This window comes from Oncorhynchus tshawytscha, linkage group LG12, assembly GCF_018296145.1.
Source record: "Oncorhynchus tshawytscha isolate Ot180627B linkage group LG12, Otsh_v2.0, whole genome shotgun sequence".
Classification (NCBI taxonomy): Eukaryota; Metazoa; Chordata; class Actinopteri; order Salmoniformes; family Salmonidae; genus Oncorhynchus; species Oncorhynchus tshawytscha.
This window is the reverse complement of record NC_056440.1, coordinates 65396302-65411158: the sequence shown is the minus strand read 5'-3', so window position 1 is coordinate 65411158 and position 14857 is coordinate 65396302. Positions and strand designations below refer to the sequence as shown.

General features: G+C 40.5%; 3 protein-coding genes across 3 annotated transcripts in view; all 3 read left to right on the top strand.

The window, feature by feature from the left end:
* Positions 1–1409: 1409 nt before the first annotated feature.
* Positions 1410–2462, top strand: LOC112263688 (beta,beta-carotene 15,15'-dioxygenase-like). Its single transcript, XM_024440205.2, has 2 exons — positions 1410–1673; positions 1841–2462. Exons 1-2 carry the CDS (start codon positions 1565–1567, stop codon positions 2050–2052), a joined length of 321 nt encoding a protein of 106 aa, XP_024295973.1. The 5' UTR covers positions 1410–1564; the 3' UTR covers positions 2053–2462.
* A 61-nt stretch (positions 2463–2523) lies between these two features.
* bola3 (bolA family member 3) lies at positions 2524–5287 on the top strand. The gene is made up of 4 exons (XM_024440206.2): positions 2524–2658; positions 2873–2999; positions 4108–4196; positions 4475–5287. Exons 1-4 carry the CDS (start codon positions 2623–2625, stop codon positions 4538–4540), a joined length of 318 nt encoding a protein of 105 aa, XP_024295974.1. The 5' UTR covers positions 2524–2622; the 3' UTR covers positions 4541–5287.
* A 3760-nt stretch (positions 5288–9047) lies between these two features.
* LOC112263686 (vesicle amine transport 1-like) overlaps positions 9048–14857 on the top strand; it is a 103689-nt gene continuing 97879 nt past the window's right edge. The window contains exons 1-5 of the mRNA XM_024440202.2: positions 9048–9378; positions 10380–10509; positions 10765–10980; positions 11750–11892; positions 14630–14733. Of these exons, the coding sequence (XP_024295970.1) occupies positions 9149–9378; positions 10380–10509; positions 10765–10980; positions 11750–11892; positions 14630–14733 (823 nt within the window). The 5' untranslated portion in view covers positions 9048–9148. The remainder of the gene's footprint in view (positions 9379–10379; positions 10510–10764; positions 10981–11749; positions 11893–14629; positions 14734–14857) is intronic.

Sequence of the window (14857 nt, the reverse complement as noted above, 5' to 3'; positions counted from 1 at the left end):
AAGCATTACATGGGCTTGCTCTTACCTATCTTTCCGATTTGGTCCTGCTGTACATACCAACACGTTTGCTCCAGTCACAAGACGCAGGCCTCCTAATGTCCCTAGAATTTCTAAGCAAACAGCTGGAGGCAGGGCTTTCTCCTATAGAGCTCAATTTTTATGGAATGGTCTGCCTGCCCATCTGAGAGACGCAGACTCGGTCTCAACCTTTCAGTCTTTACTGAAGACTAATCTCTTCAGTAGGTCCTATGATTGAGTGTAGTCTGGCCCAGGAGTGTGAAGGTGAACGGAAAGGCTCTGGAGCAACGAACCGCCCTTGCTGTCTCTGCCTGGCCGGTTCCCCTCTCTCCACTGGGATTCTCTGCCTCTAACCCTATTACAGGGGCTGAGTCACTGGCTTACTGGTGCTCTTCCATGCCATCCCTCGGAGGGGTGAGTCACTTGAGTGGATTGAGTCACTGACGTGATCTTCCTGTCTGGGTTGGCGCCCCCTCTTGGGTTGTGCCGTGGCGGAGATCTTTGTGGGCTATACTCAGCCTTGTCTCAGGATGGTAAGTTGGTGGTTGAAGATATCCCTCTAGTGGTGAGGGGGCTGTGCCTTGGCAAAGTGGGTGGGGTTATATCCTGCCTGTTTGGCCCTGTACAGGGGTATCATGGGATGGGGCCACAGTGTCTCCTGACCCCTCCTGTCTCAGCCTCCAGTATTTATGCTGCTGTAGTTTATGTGCTGGGGGGCTAGGGTCAGTCTGTTATATCTGGAGTATTTCTCCTGTCTTATCCGGTGTCCTGTGTGAATTTAAGTATGCTATTTCTAATTCTCTCTTTCTTTCTGTCTTTCTCTCTCTCGGAGGACCTGAGCCCTAGGACCATGCCCCAGGACTACCCGGCATGATGACTACTTGTTTTCCTCAGTCCACCTGGCCGTGCTGCTGCTCCAGTTTCAACTGTTCTGCCTGCGGCTATGGACCCCTGACCTGTTCACCGGACTCGCTACCTGTCCCAGACCAGCTGTTTTCAACTCTCTAGAGACAGCAGGAGCGGTCGAGATACTCTCAATGATCGGCTATGAAAAGCCAACTGACATTTACTCCTGAGGTGCTGACTTGTTGCACCCTCAACAACCACTGTGATTATTATTATTTGACCATGCTGGTCATTTATGAACATTTGAACATCTTGGCCATGTTCTGTTATAATCTCCACCCGGCACAGCCAGAAGAGGACTGGCCACCCCTCATAGCCTGGTACCTCTCTAGGTTTCTTCCTAGGTTTGTCCTAGCCACCATGCTTCTACACCTGCATTGCTTGCTGTTTGGGGTTTTAGGCTGGGTTTCTGTACAGCACTTTGAGATATCAGCTGATGTAAGAAGGGCTATATAAATACATTTGATTTGATAAATTACGACTTCAACTGCAAGAAGTACATATTTGTCTACATGACTTGTGTTGCAGTGGCAACTAAGGTAAAAGTCACTGGGATTTGAATTTAGGTCTTTGTGAACATAACTGCATGTGTCGCTTATCTAATATTTTGTTAACTATACTTAACTTTTATAAATAGGTCATGAAGTTGGACACTGAGACAAAGGAGAGGACTGAATGGAGTGAGGAGAACTGCTGGCCATCAGAGCCTGTGTTCATTCCAAGACCCAATGGAGAAGGAGATGATGATGGTGAGATTGCTTTACATGGTCTTCAAATCTTAAATATATGAAGACTTGTGTTTTGATTAGAATGGCCAGACATTCACACTGTATGCTGAATAAAGTTATAATTTCAATGAAAGTCTGTCCATCATATTACACCTATAATATTCTAACAAAATGTCTCTTATGTCCAGGTGTGGTCTTGACAACAGTCATCAACTCCAATCCAGGGGAATCTGGCTTCATCTTAGTGCTGGATGCAAAGTCTTTCAAGGAGGTAGCTCGAGCATATGTGAATGCAGAGCTTCACATGGACATGCATGGATACTTCATCCCAAAGGAAAATGAGTCTGACAAAGCAATTATTTACTCAGAGAGTAGTCTACTACCCTCTACAAAGAAATAGACACCATGGGAAACAATATGGATAGTATTAGAAACTCTAAATACCAAAGTGCCTTGTAAATATTTTCTAAACAATGTGCTAGTATTGCTACATTTTGCACAACACATGATGTGAGCAGTTATCTGTGGACTAATGCCAGTGTAGTCTGTAGTCTTATCTCAAGGGAAACCATAATAGGTATCCTCAAAACCATCTACCTATCAATATACCATGAAATATTTTTAGGAAATGTTTGTTTTGCTACCTATTTAATTATGTGATTGGTGTGTTATATACTTATGTATTTTTTTGTCCTGTATAGGATTGTCAAGGAAAACCCTTATAATACAAATTATTGTACCATTTATTATTGTTTTAATTAGGCCAATAAACAATGTGTGAAAAGGGTGATGGTTGTCTCCAGTCCACGAGAGGGCGCCAGTTACAACAAAGTGTACGTTGCTGTTTGCGTGACACGACTGTATACCTACGTCATATTGTGGAGACGAAAACTGACATCAAGGGGCATGACTTTTTAAAAACTTGTGTTGATTACTGTTCGTTTTATCTTCAGTAAAGGACTTGGTCACGATGCTCTCTATTTCCAGATTTCTTCTAAAAAATCAAGTAAATCAATTTAATTCATTCTTATGCATAACTTTAGACTAGCCAACTTTGAAGGTTGAATGCGATTTTCTGCTCACTCAAATCAGACAGCAAGTGACACTGGCCATTTAACGTTAGCTAGTTAAGTGAGCTATCTAACGTTACATCTTGTAATTCAATATTTATTGTAAGTTAGCAAACGTTCGCTAACTCTCTTTGAAAACATTTGTTTTAGGCTGTTTTGGTTTCTAGACAGTTGCAGAGGACTCTGTCTTCTCAGACAGATGGAGAGACCCGAATTGCACAACTTCTCAAAGAGAAGTTTCCGTCGGCCACGTCTCTAAAAGTTGTGGACATATCAGGTAAATAGACATGGAAACATGGGTGTCAAAAGGGGTCCTGGACTAGCCCAGCGAGCTAGATCATTATGCATAATCAAATGTGTGTTACTACGACGCTGAATTGGTTGGTGTCTTGCTGGTGTTCAGTGGACTCATTCTCGCGTGGTCATCCTTCCATATTAGGTCTCGTTTACGCGACTATTGGAATGAAATAGGAGAAGCCTGGGCTTCCTAGAATTGTGGATTATTGGCGGTTGGCATCCAATAATAATAGTGCATTGGAGTACCAGATGCACTCATAGGTTCAATAAAATACTTATGGAAAAACAACCAAAAACCCAGGCCAATCTGCATATACTATCATACCAAGCATTATCCCTAACCACAGGCCTGAGTGGGCATTACCTCCTCTTCCAACAACTTCTGTAGATCCTTTTCAGAAATATCTAGATTATCCAGAAAATGTTCAGCTGCTCTACACAACAATTCCAATTTTATCTGACCAGCTTTCTACTTGTGCAGCACAATTCACCACCATAGCAATGAAGGTCAGAAACCTGGATTTGTCCAAACACAGTTGCTTGGATCCATACATTTCACTGGGAACATTCACTATTTGTCCTCCTCCCTCTGAGCAGGCAATGGAGAGAGCCTTGAGATCCTACCTCCTGATTCACCCTTCTCACTGTTTATGTAACACCCCTCCCACCATTTCTGAAGTCTAGCAAAATTGCCAGCAGACATGCCAGCTAGGATAGTTGGACAAGCTATGCTTGTTATGAGGTTGGGAGATTGGGAACCTATCTTGCAGGCTAGCTAAAGCAAACTTCATAAAATGGCTAGGTATTTTAGAGAAAATGGCTAGGTACTTTTGAGAAAATTATTACAGAGAAACAACAAAATATTTTTGTTTTATGTATTCATCAAGAAATAATCAATAGGCTACATAGCTTAATCAAATGAATGTATAATCTTTCCTCCTGCGAGTTCTGCCCATCACCAGGAGCTAAAATCAACAACCAGACAAATCTTAGGGGGCACGTGCCCTTGTTCCCCCTATGGGCATGACGAATCTGATTCCTTTGGTGCACTCATGACAATTGTGTATCATTATGTTTTGTGTTCTCAGGTGGCTGTGGTGCCATGTATGAAGTCCATATAGAATCCAATGAATTTAAAGGGAAAAGAACTATTCAACAACACCAACTAGTCAACCAGGTAACCTATGGCTATACATTCTGGAGAGATCAATTAGTTTGCACCATTGTATGGAAGGGTATAGGCTATATAGTTGTCAAAATTGTATATTTGCTTTGGTTGATACTGTTTGTACCGATCGGATGTGGGGGGAGAGAAAGCAACAACAAGTAGTAAAGTATGTCAAGTCTTATATCAAAACTTTCAGGTGAAGTTATTATCCTGTATTGCATTTTATTCCATATGCAAAATTGTTGCAAAAACAGCACAGCTGAAAACTGCTACGTTTTCATCCACAGGCTCTCAAGGAGGAGATCCAAGGAATGCATGGACTACGAATATTCACAGATGTTCCTCGAGAGTAGGACCAAGCCCTTTTACAAATTGTAGGTCTATGAATGTACACACCTCAAACAGAATGTCATATGCTGATTACATTTTCATCTAAGGATAAATACCCCAAAATCTCAGATTAATTGCTAATGTGTCTGTGACAGTAACAAAGGAAATGGTTTGTCCTGTTACTTCCTGACAGTATTGTCAGAAATAATCTGAAGAAATTATGGTAGGGACATATTTTACAATGTCAATTGTGTAATAAATGTAACACTAAAACCATATATTTTTATTTATTTACCATAAACACAATTAAATTATTGATGAGATTGATGATGAGATTATTCAAGTGATGCCTTTACAGAAGACATTGACCTAAAAAGCTATGATGCGCACAAAATAACGCTGTCAGGATTCATTAGTAAATTGCCAAGTCAATTAGGCCCCTATCCATTTGAGTTGGCCTATAGTGTTTTTAACCATTGTAAAGATAGGATGCAAATACATTGTAGTGAACAGATGGAAAACCTCATGATAAGACAACTAGTTATTCAACTATTCTTGTACATTTAATCTGTAATTGAAAATCCTTCCTATATTTGTGTTTTTGTTTAGTGTAGTAGTAGTAGTAGTTTGTTTGTCATGAGACAAGTTTTCATTCCGTTTCCAGTATTTATGTTCTGTATTCCTCCTTGTAACCATTAACGTAGAAATACAAGTTTCTGATAAAGTAGATGGCTTTAAATAAATAGTATGTGATTAAAAGGACAAAAACACAGGACCCTTATGTCTTTATTAAAGGGATACTATTTTGCCTACACTACTGTAGAACTTATAATTTGCAGGTGTCTAACAACCTCATTAGATTGTAATAATCACTGTGTTGACCTACTTCTACTGTGTGGCCCCAATGCGACCCATACTTGGTAAATGTACAGCAGTTTTTTTCTACTGGGAAATTCACCATCAGGTGGGACCCACTTGCTATTTCCCTGGCCAATATTTTCTTAAAGTGAGAATACATTTTACTACATGGTAGTCTACTTGAGATGTAACTTTGTTGCTCACCTATTCATAAACAGGTTATGATTGGATTATAGACATGAAAACTATTGCCAGTAAATGGGCATTCATAATTTTGATATTTCCCAAATACTGATATAGAGTGTTATGTAACCTATGTGTTGTTTTTTAAATTTTACCTTTAATTTACCAGGCAAGTCAGTTAAGAACAAATTCTTATTTTCAATGACAGCCTAGGAACAGTGGGTTAACTGCCTGTTCAGGGGCAGAACGACAGATTTGTACCTTGTCAGCTCGGGGATTTGAATTTGCAACCTTTCAGTTACTAGTCCAATGCTCTAACCACTAGGCTACCCTGCCGCCCCATTAATTGTGATAGTCAATTAATGTTCGGTCTGTGTTTTGATACTCATAAATATTTGAATTTATGTGCCTGGAAGAAGAAATTTGCGAATAACCTTGTCTGATCACGTGCTCATTTGTAGCCACAATAGTGGAATTTGCACCAAAAAAAAGTGGAATTTGCAGTTTGTCTTCAAAATAAAAGTCCCCCGTTTGAAAGTGATGTTAAGGGATAAAAATAGTGGAATCGTGTCATATTTGGACAGAATAATCCTAAACAAAGTTGGATGTTGTTACATAATTTAAAATGAAATACAATAATTCATTCATTTGACAATAAACAGAAAAATCTGTTGAAATCCAACTGCATTGTGTTACTTCAGATAATGCGTAAATTCCGCCTGCACTGATCGGTTGAGAGATGCACTTTGCATAGGTGTGATGCCATCTGACATAAGGCAATGATCCCACTGTGGATGTATTAGACTGCATAATTGCATTGGGGGACATAGATACAGTACAAGTCAAAAGTTTGGACACACCTCATTCAAGGATTTTTCTTTATTTTTACTATTTTCGACATTGTTGTAGCAACCAAAAAAGTGTTAAACAAATGAAAATATATTTATATTTGAGATTCTTCAAAGTAGCCACGCTTTGCCTTGATGACAGCTTTGCAAACTCTTGGCGTTCTCTCAACCAGCTTCATGAGGTAGTCACCTGGAATGCATTTCAATTAACAGGTGCGCCTTGTTGAAAGTTAATTTGTGGGATTTCTTTCCTTCTTAATGTTTTTGAGCCAATCAGTTGTGTTGTGACAAGGTATGGGTGGTATACATAAAATAGCCCTATTTGGTAAAAGACCAAGTCCATATTATGGCAAGAACAGCTCAAATAAGCAAAGAGAAGCGACAGTCCATTACTTTAAGACATGAAGGGTAGTCAATCCGGGAAAATGTCAAGAACTTTTAACGTTTTTTCAAGTGCAGTTACAAAAGCCATTAAGCGCTATGATGAAACTGGCTCTTGAGGACCACCACAGGAAAGGAAGACCCAGAGTTACCTCTGCTGCTGAGGTTAAGTTCAGTAGAGTTAGCTGCACTTCAGATTGCAACCCATATAAATGCTTCACAGAGTTCCAGTAACAGACATCATCTGTTCCGAGGAGACTGCGTGAATCAGGCCTTCATGGTTGAATTGCTGCAAAGAAACCACTACTAAAGGACACCAATAAGAAGAAGAGACTTGATTGGGCCAAGAAACACAAGCAATGAACATTAGACTGGTGAAATCTGTTCTTTGGTCTGATGAGTCCAAATTTGAGATTTTTGGTTCCAACCGCCGTGTCTTTGTGAGACGCAGAGTAGGTGAACAGATGATCTCCGCATGTGTGGTTCCCACCGTGAAGCATGGAGGAGGAAGTGTGATGGTGTGGCGGTGCTTTGCTGGTGACACAGTCAGTGATTTATTTAGAATTCAAGGCACACTTAACCAGCATGGCTCCCACAGCATTCCACAGTGATACGCCATCCCATCTGGTTTGCGCTTAGTGGGACTATCATTTGTTTTTCAACAGGACAATGACCCAAAACACAGCTTCAGGCTGTGTAAGGGCTAATTGACCAAGAAGGAGAGTGATGGTGCTGCATCAGATGACCTGGCCTCCACAATCACCCGACCTCAACCCAATTCAGATGGTTTGGGATGAGTTGGACTGTAGAGTGAAGGAAAAGCAGCCAACAAGTGCTCAGCATATGTGGGAACTCCTTCAAGACTGTTGGAAAAACATTCCTTATTAAGCTGGTTGAGAGAATGCTAAGAGTGTGCAAATGTATTTTGATTTGTTTAACACTTTCTTGGTTACTGCATAATTTCATACGTGTTATTTCATAGTTTTGATGTCTTCACGATTATTCTACAATGTAGAAAATAGTACAAATACAGAAAACCCTTGAATGAGTAGGTGTGTCCAAACTTTTGACTGGTACTGTATATTCACTGTACAGACTTACCCCGTTTCATTGGTGCACAATCCATAGGTGCACAATCCATATTTCATTGGTGCACAGTACATATCGTTATCAGAATCATATGTGTACAGGATTTTTTTATAAATGTTTACAAAAATGTTGACCTTATGCCGTAGTTGTAGGCCACATGTTTGGTGAAAATCACTACAATAAATGCACTTTAGTTGTCAGCCTGGCCTGATATTGCGACACTATCTAGATACCTACTTCTCTCCTTACTGCAGGACGTGTTGTTGTGTTGCCTGCTTTGCAGAACAAACTATCCCCATTGGGCAGTAGACTGTTTCACAGTGACATCTAAATGGTTGCTACCAATATTTGAAGTTATTTATCGTGTAGGCTGCTGTCCTACTCTACATATAATCAAGTGGCATGGAACAAATTCGCCACGTTACTGGCCCGTGAAGCAACTGCTGCAGCAGTGCTCCACCTCGATATCATACGGTTGTACTAGTCATTCACACGGGCTTGTTGTACGTTAGCTGACATCCAGATGGTGACCAATACTACAAGTTATTTCTCCATCGTCCATAGAAAAAAACAGCTTTATTTTACATGTTTGAATTAGTGCCAATGCCATGCTTCTGTTTTTGCCACCAAGTCAACATTAACTAGGCTCATCAGCACGACTGACTGAACCGAAGCCTTTCGTCTCCACTCGACTCTCAACTGCAAGACATACGTGATCAATTTGGGCACCAGGCGTGTCCCTGCTAATGATTTATATATACACTAGATGACTGTAAGGGGGCGCCGAGTTGTAGTTTCTATACCTCCATCTTGGCACTTCCCCACCGGTGTAAAACAAATATTTTGGAAGCTACATAAATACATGTACGAATGTCTACATTCGTTTTTGCCACGTGTTACAGACAATGTGATGCATACTTTTAAATCATATTATGCGAGGTAAACGTAAAAAACAAATTAAATCCTTAAAGTATATATTTTTTAGATGAATAATGTTACTGTCCCCACTACAACAAACAATAAATATTAAATATTAAATAAATGCAATTTTGTCCTTGAAACGTTTAATTGAGGAGTGCCAATATGGCGAGTGGCGGCTTCAAATCCTCTCATTGGCCAATCACAGCACCAGCAATCCAAGGTTTATAAACATCTTTGGTGCGAATAGCCTCTCCCTCTTCCAACAGAGAACTGATTCGGCTCATACTGCGCATTCTGAACTTGGAAGGAGGGAAGGACCAGTTACAAGCTCGAGCATCCCCTTCCAGCCCCATGAAGCCCACCGACATGGCTAAAGAAGGAACGGAGATGACAGAGGAAACTGAGCACATGATAGAGAAGAATGGAGCAAAAGAAACAGAACATTTAGTATCTGCAGGAGATACCAAAGAAATGCGAGCCGTAATACTTTCCGGTTTCGGGGGTCTCAACAAACTCCGGGTAACCAAGAAGGCGATGCCTGAGCCACAGGAGGGAGAAGTGAAAATTCGCGTCAAAGCATGGTAAACGTTGCATATTAAACTGTTGATTCATTGTTACATTGATGCCTGCCTAAATGATCTTAAAATATCAGTGATGCGAAGTTACCACATTCACAAGTGTATTGCAACATGTTGCAGATTCTGATTCAGTATGGGCGAGCCATGAATAAACCTTGAATTAAAGTAGGTTCAACTCGACCTGTATAGTTTGTAAAAGTGACACGAGAAAAGGACTCATTGCATTCATGAAGCCACATGCCCTCTGATGTTTCACTGTTTGTTGTAGATTATTAATAAGGACTGTCTGTGGACCAATCATGCAAATGAAAAGCAAAAACACCTGAAATGTTGGAATGAATTACAATTTGGCTAGATATTTTTTTTTGCTTGGCTTGTTCTTGACTGATAATCTTAATCCGTTTTTATTGGCTATGGCAGAAGGAGGAATAGTTACTGTAAATACCTCAAGCCAGTTGAAATGGATTTTCTCTTTACAACTGGCTCATACAAAGTCCTACAGTTGTGGTATTTGTGCTCTATTCTCTTATGATTGGCTACTTGGCATTTAGTAAGGATATTCTGTTGAGGGATTGAACAATTGTCTTTAGTCCAACCATATTGTTTTATTGATAATATTGAAATCCATAATAAATACACATAAACTATACTTTCAACAAGTGGCATGCAATATTTCCGTAAGAGGGAGAGCCTGTTACAGATATGCTCTATCACAGATTGGCTATTCATTGTTCAGTGCATGTGAATCACCATGGCCTTGGAACTGTAGCCAGTTTTAATAGTCTGGAATTCAAGCATGGGTTTGTAGATGTCAAACAGTTTGTGTTGTGAATTTATGACTGCTAAGGCTTTTATTTAGTAACATATTTGAAGTCTAAGTAACATTTATCGAATAGTGAAAATGTCCATCATGCAATATTGTGTCTTCTCCAATCACCTAAGTTAAAAATAAATAACTTTGCTTGATTGTGAGGTTTATATCAATGAGACGTTTACTGTTGCAGTGGCTTGAACTTCCTGGATCTTATGGTGCGTCAAGGTAATATTGACAATCCTCCGAAAACTCCACTTGTCCCTGGATTTGAATGTTCTGGAATAGTTGAGGCGATGGGAAGAAACACCAAGGGATTCGAGGTCAGTGAATCCAGATCACAGTATGTCACAGATATTATGTCATGGATTAGTAGCACAACTATATTGATCTCACTTTGCATTTTTACCTCCCAAATGATTGATTTGTGTTCCAGTTTGAAATGGTTAATGTTGATATTTTGAAATGCATTGGTCAGAGTAACATGTGAAGTTTGTTGCATCTAAAACAAACCTGTAACCATGTCACCTCAAATCTGCATTTATCATATTTTATAGCTTACCCTTTCCTCTCTCCAGATAGGAGACCGGGTTATGGCTTTTGTAAATTACAACGCCTGGGCAGAGGTGGTTTGCACACCACTGGATTACGTCTATAACATGCCTGATGATATGACATTTCCTGAGGCAGCAGCCTTCTCCATGAACTTCGTGGCTGCCTACATGATGCTGTTTGAGGTTGCCAATCTCCGAGAGGGGATGTCAGTATTGGTCCACTCAGCAGGGGGGGGTGTGGTAAGTCAACTCCCGAAAGGAGGTGGAAAGAAAAACACAGCATCTCCTGAAAATGATATCAGTGATGTTACTATAGATACCGCCAAGGTGTGTATCTCTGGTGGCTCTTGAGGGTAACATCCTGTGGCTATTATCAGACAGCTCAGATGCTGTTTTACATAATGCTCTATTCATGATTGAAGATGATGGTGAGATGTGGCTGAGAAAACGACATCTAGGAAAGATGTGACTGTGGTTGAAGATAGTGTCTGGGCTGTGCTGGTTACAGTATATATGCACACAGACTCTTCAAATTTCATTTTTTTTTTTTACAAGACATTGAATTATCAGGCTCATGTAGCACATTTCCCTTTAGCGAAAGCACTGTTAGTGATTCCCAGCTTTAATAATTAAACATAACTAGAGATGTAACTCTACTCTAGAGATGCTCCTACAGACTGTAATTCATGAACAACCTCTTACAGTGTGTCAACATACAGTAGAGCGACTGCTCAGATTTCAGACTGATGCACACAATGGGGTATAACTCTGTTGTTTAATTCACACATGTAGTACCATACTGTAGTAGAGATGGACAAGAAAACATTTACTGTCTTTACCTAGTGTGTTGAATGATTAGAACAGGATGAGAATAATTATTATAATTATTTTTCATATCAAATATGGATTATGGTTGGTAAAGCTGTGGAAATGTCATTGTCTGGATTGGCCTTGTGTAATTGTGTCTGTGTCTTGGAGAGTCTGACTGGGATTGTGTGGTGTTTTTCAGGGTCAAGCTGTGGCTCAGCTGTGCTCCACTATACCCAGCGTCACCGTGTTTGGAACGGCCTCATCTTTCAAACATGAAGCCATCAAAGACTCTGTGACCCACCTCTTCGACAGAAATGCTGATTATGTACAAGAAGTTAAAAAGTAAGGTTTGTTTTTTGTTCTACAATAGCAATTATTGGGATAAAATCTTTCTTCTAAACATAGAGCTGCAGAGGTAATTGTTCTACACAATGTTTTATGAATAAGACTAATTTGTTAGCAAATGTGTAATTTCGTTGGATCTTACAGGTTTATTCAAATGTGTTTAGACATAATTTCACATAATTACTAATAATCTCTTTCAGTTTATAATGTGCAATTTGATATGTACATATGAAATGATAATGTGATAACGTAGAACACAGAGCATGTAGAGCTCAGGGAGGATGCAGATGTTAGTCGATGCCATATTTGGACGTGTGTGGCTGCGGTCCCTATGGCAACACGCAGCTTGTCTCCGAGAGCAACGGCAGTGTGTGGGGCAGAGTGCTCAGAGGCTCTCTGAAGGCAACCTGCAACAGGCTGTCTGCTGGGGACGTGGAACAGCTGGGCCAATCAGGAAAGCGCCCTGATGCCTCATAAATACTATGCCCATTCAGATCACTCTGCATGTCGTTGTCTTGTCTGTTCCAAACATATTACTCACCATATGTCTGCTGCAGAGGGACAAGTGAGAGCCATGAGAAAATTAGTTTTGATCAGTCATGGAAATAAAAGTGCTGAAAACAAATTGGCTCCCTATTTAAAAAGAAGATGGGAGGAAAAGGAAGTTGAGAGGAAAAATACTGGAGTTTTAGTGTAGGTACAGACAACTAGCGCAAAAATAATATTGCGATATTGTCATATCGATACGATATATCATTCAAAAATAATATCCCGATATGTAACTATATGGATTTAGTCTCCCATCGCTAATTATCTTGTTTGATTGGCAATCACTGCAATCCATAGGGATTGCTGCCACCTCAATAGGAGGCAATCAGAAAAGAACCCTCTATGCCAAGGCCAACTTCATGTCTACTGTCTAATAGGAATAGGGTTTTGGAGGTGAGTCATGCAGTCAGGAGGCTTAAAGCATGTCCATCCGATAATCACATTCTGAATTTATTCTGAAGTGCTTTAGAAATGCATACATTCAACCAAGCTTTCCTCTTGAGTTCCTTTCTTAAGGAGCCTAATCCCTGGTTCCCCCTCAGTACTTATTGACAGAGGGAGAATACTGTCTGCCTGCATATCACAATGGTAGTAAATACAGCCATATCAGAGGGAGAATACTGTCTGCCTGCATATCACAATGGTAGTAAATACAGCCATATCAGAGGGAGAATACTGTCTGCCTGCATATCACAATGGTAGTAAATACAGCCATATCAGAGGGAGAATACTGTCTGCCTGCATATCACACTGTTAGTAAATACAGCCATATCAGAGGGAGAATACTGTCTGCCTGCATATCACACTGGTAGTAAATACAGCCATATCAGAGGGAGAATACTGTCTGCCTGCATATCACAATGGTAGTAAATACAGCCATATCAGAGGGAGAATACTGTCTGCCTGCATATCACACTGGTAGTAAATACAGCCATATCAGAGGGAGAATACTGTCTGCCTGCATATCACAATGGTAGTAAATACAGCCATATCAGAGGGAGAATACTGTCTGCCTGCATATCACAATGGTAGTAAATACAGCCATATCAGAGGGAGAATACTGTCTGCCTGCATATCACAATGGTAGTAAATACAGCCATATCAGAGGGAGAATACTGTCTGCCTGCATATCACACTGTTAGTAAATACAGCCATATCAGAGGGAGAATACTGTCTGCCTGCATATCACACTGGTAGTAAATACAGCCATATCAGAGGGAGAATACTGTCTGCCTGCATATCACAATGGTAGTAAATACAGCCATATCAGAGGGAGAATACTGTCTGCCTGCATATCACAATGGTAGTAAATACAGCCATATCAGAGGGAGAATACTGTCTGCCTGCATATCACACTGGTAGTAAATACAGCCATATCAGAGGGAGAATACTGTCTGCCTGCATATCACACTGGTAGTAAATACAGCCATATCAGAGGGAGAATACTGTCTGCCTGCATATCACACTGGTAGTAAATACAGCCGTATCAGAGGGAGAATACTGTCTGCCTGCATATCACACTGGTAGTAAATACAGCCATATCAGAGGGAGAATACTGTCTGCCTGCATATCACACTGGTAGTAAATACAGCCATATCAGAGGGAGAATACTGTCTGCCTGCATATCACACTGGTAGTAAATACAGCCATATCAGAGGGAGAGGCAGATTATAAGCCTTTCATCTCCGTGGCCCCACATTCCTCTCAGGATCAAGAGAAAAGCTAAATTAAATAGGTCTTAAGTCGCTCCTTTTATAATATGCAAGGCCATGTGCATCATAAGACCGCCGAGCAGTTTAGCCAAGCAGGCGGTCAGACCACCAGGCAGAAAGGAAGGCTATAGGACCCCTTGATCAGAACATGCCTCTCATTCTTTCTTTCACATTGGTGCTCTTAAGTGAGTCATGCCACGAAAAATCGCACTGATGGTTAACCTGTCCAATGCTTTTAATACTGTATCACTTGAAATCAAGAGTGGAATTTGATGGAACAAAGGGCTGATCGAATTGTCAATAAAGTGGATTGTTTAGTATTTGCTAAAAATATATAAATGTAACTATTGAAATCTGAACTAAACATTGAATGACTAATAGATTGATAGGCGTCTGATGAAGGCTGTAGTTGAGGCTGTCTGTAAATGAGGAACGTGTTGATTCTCGTTAATTGAATTTCCTGTATTTGGTAGGATCTCTCCAGAGGGAGTGGACATCGTCCTGGACTGTCTGTCTGGGGAGAACACTGGTAAAGGCCTCGGTCTGCTGAGGCCTCTGGGAACCTACATCCTCTACGGTTGGTGTCCTATCAGGATGCTACTCATAAATTTGCTACATTGTGCCACCAGTATCGCACATAAGACTCTTGAGATATGATGTGGTGTTAGCCTGTGAATGATGAAGTATCTTGAGTGACATTT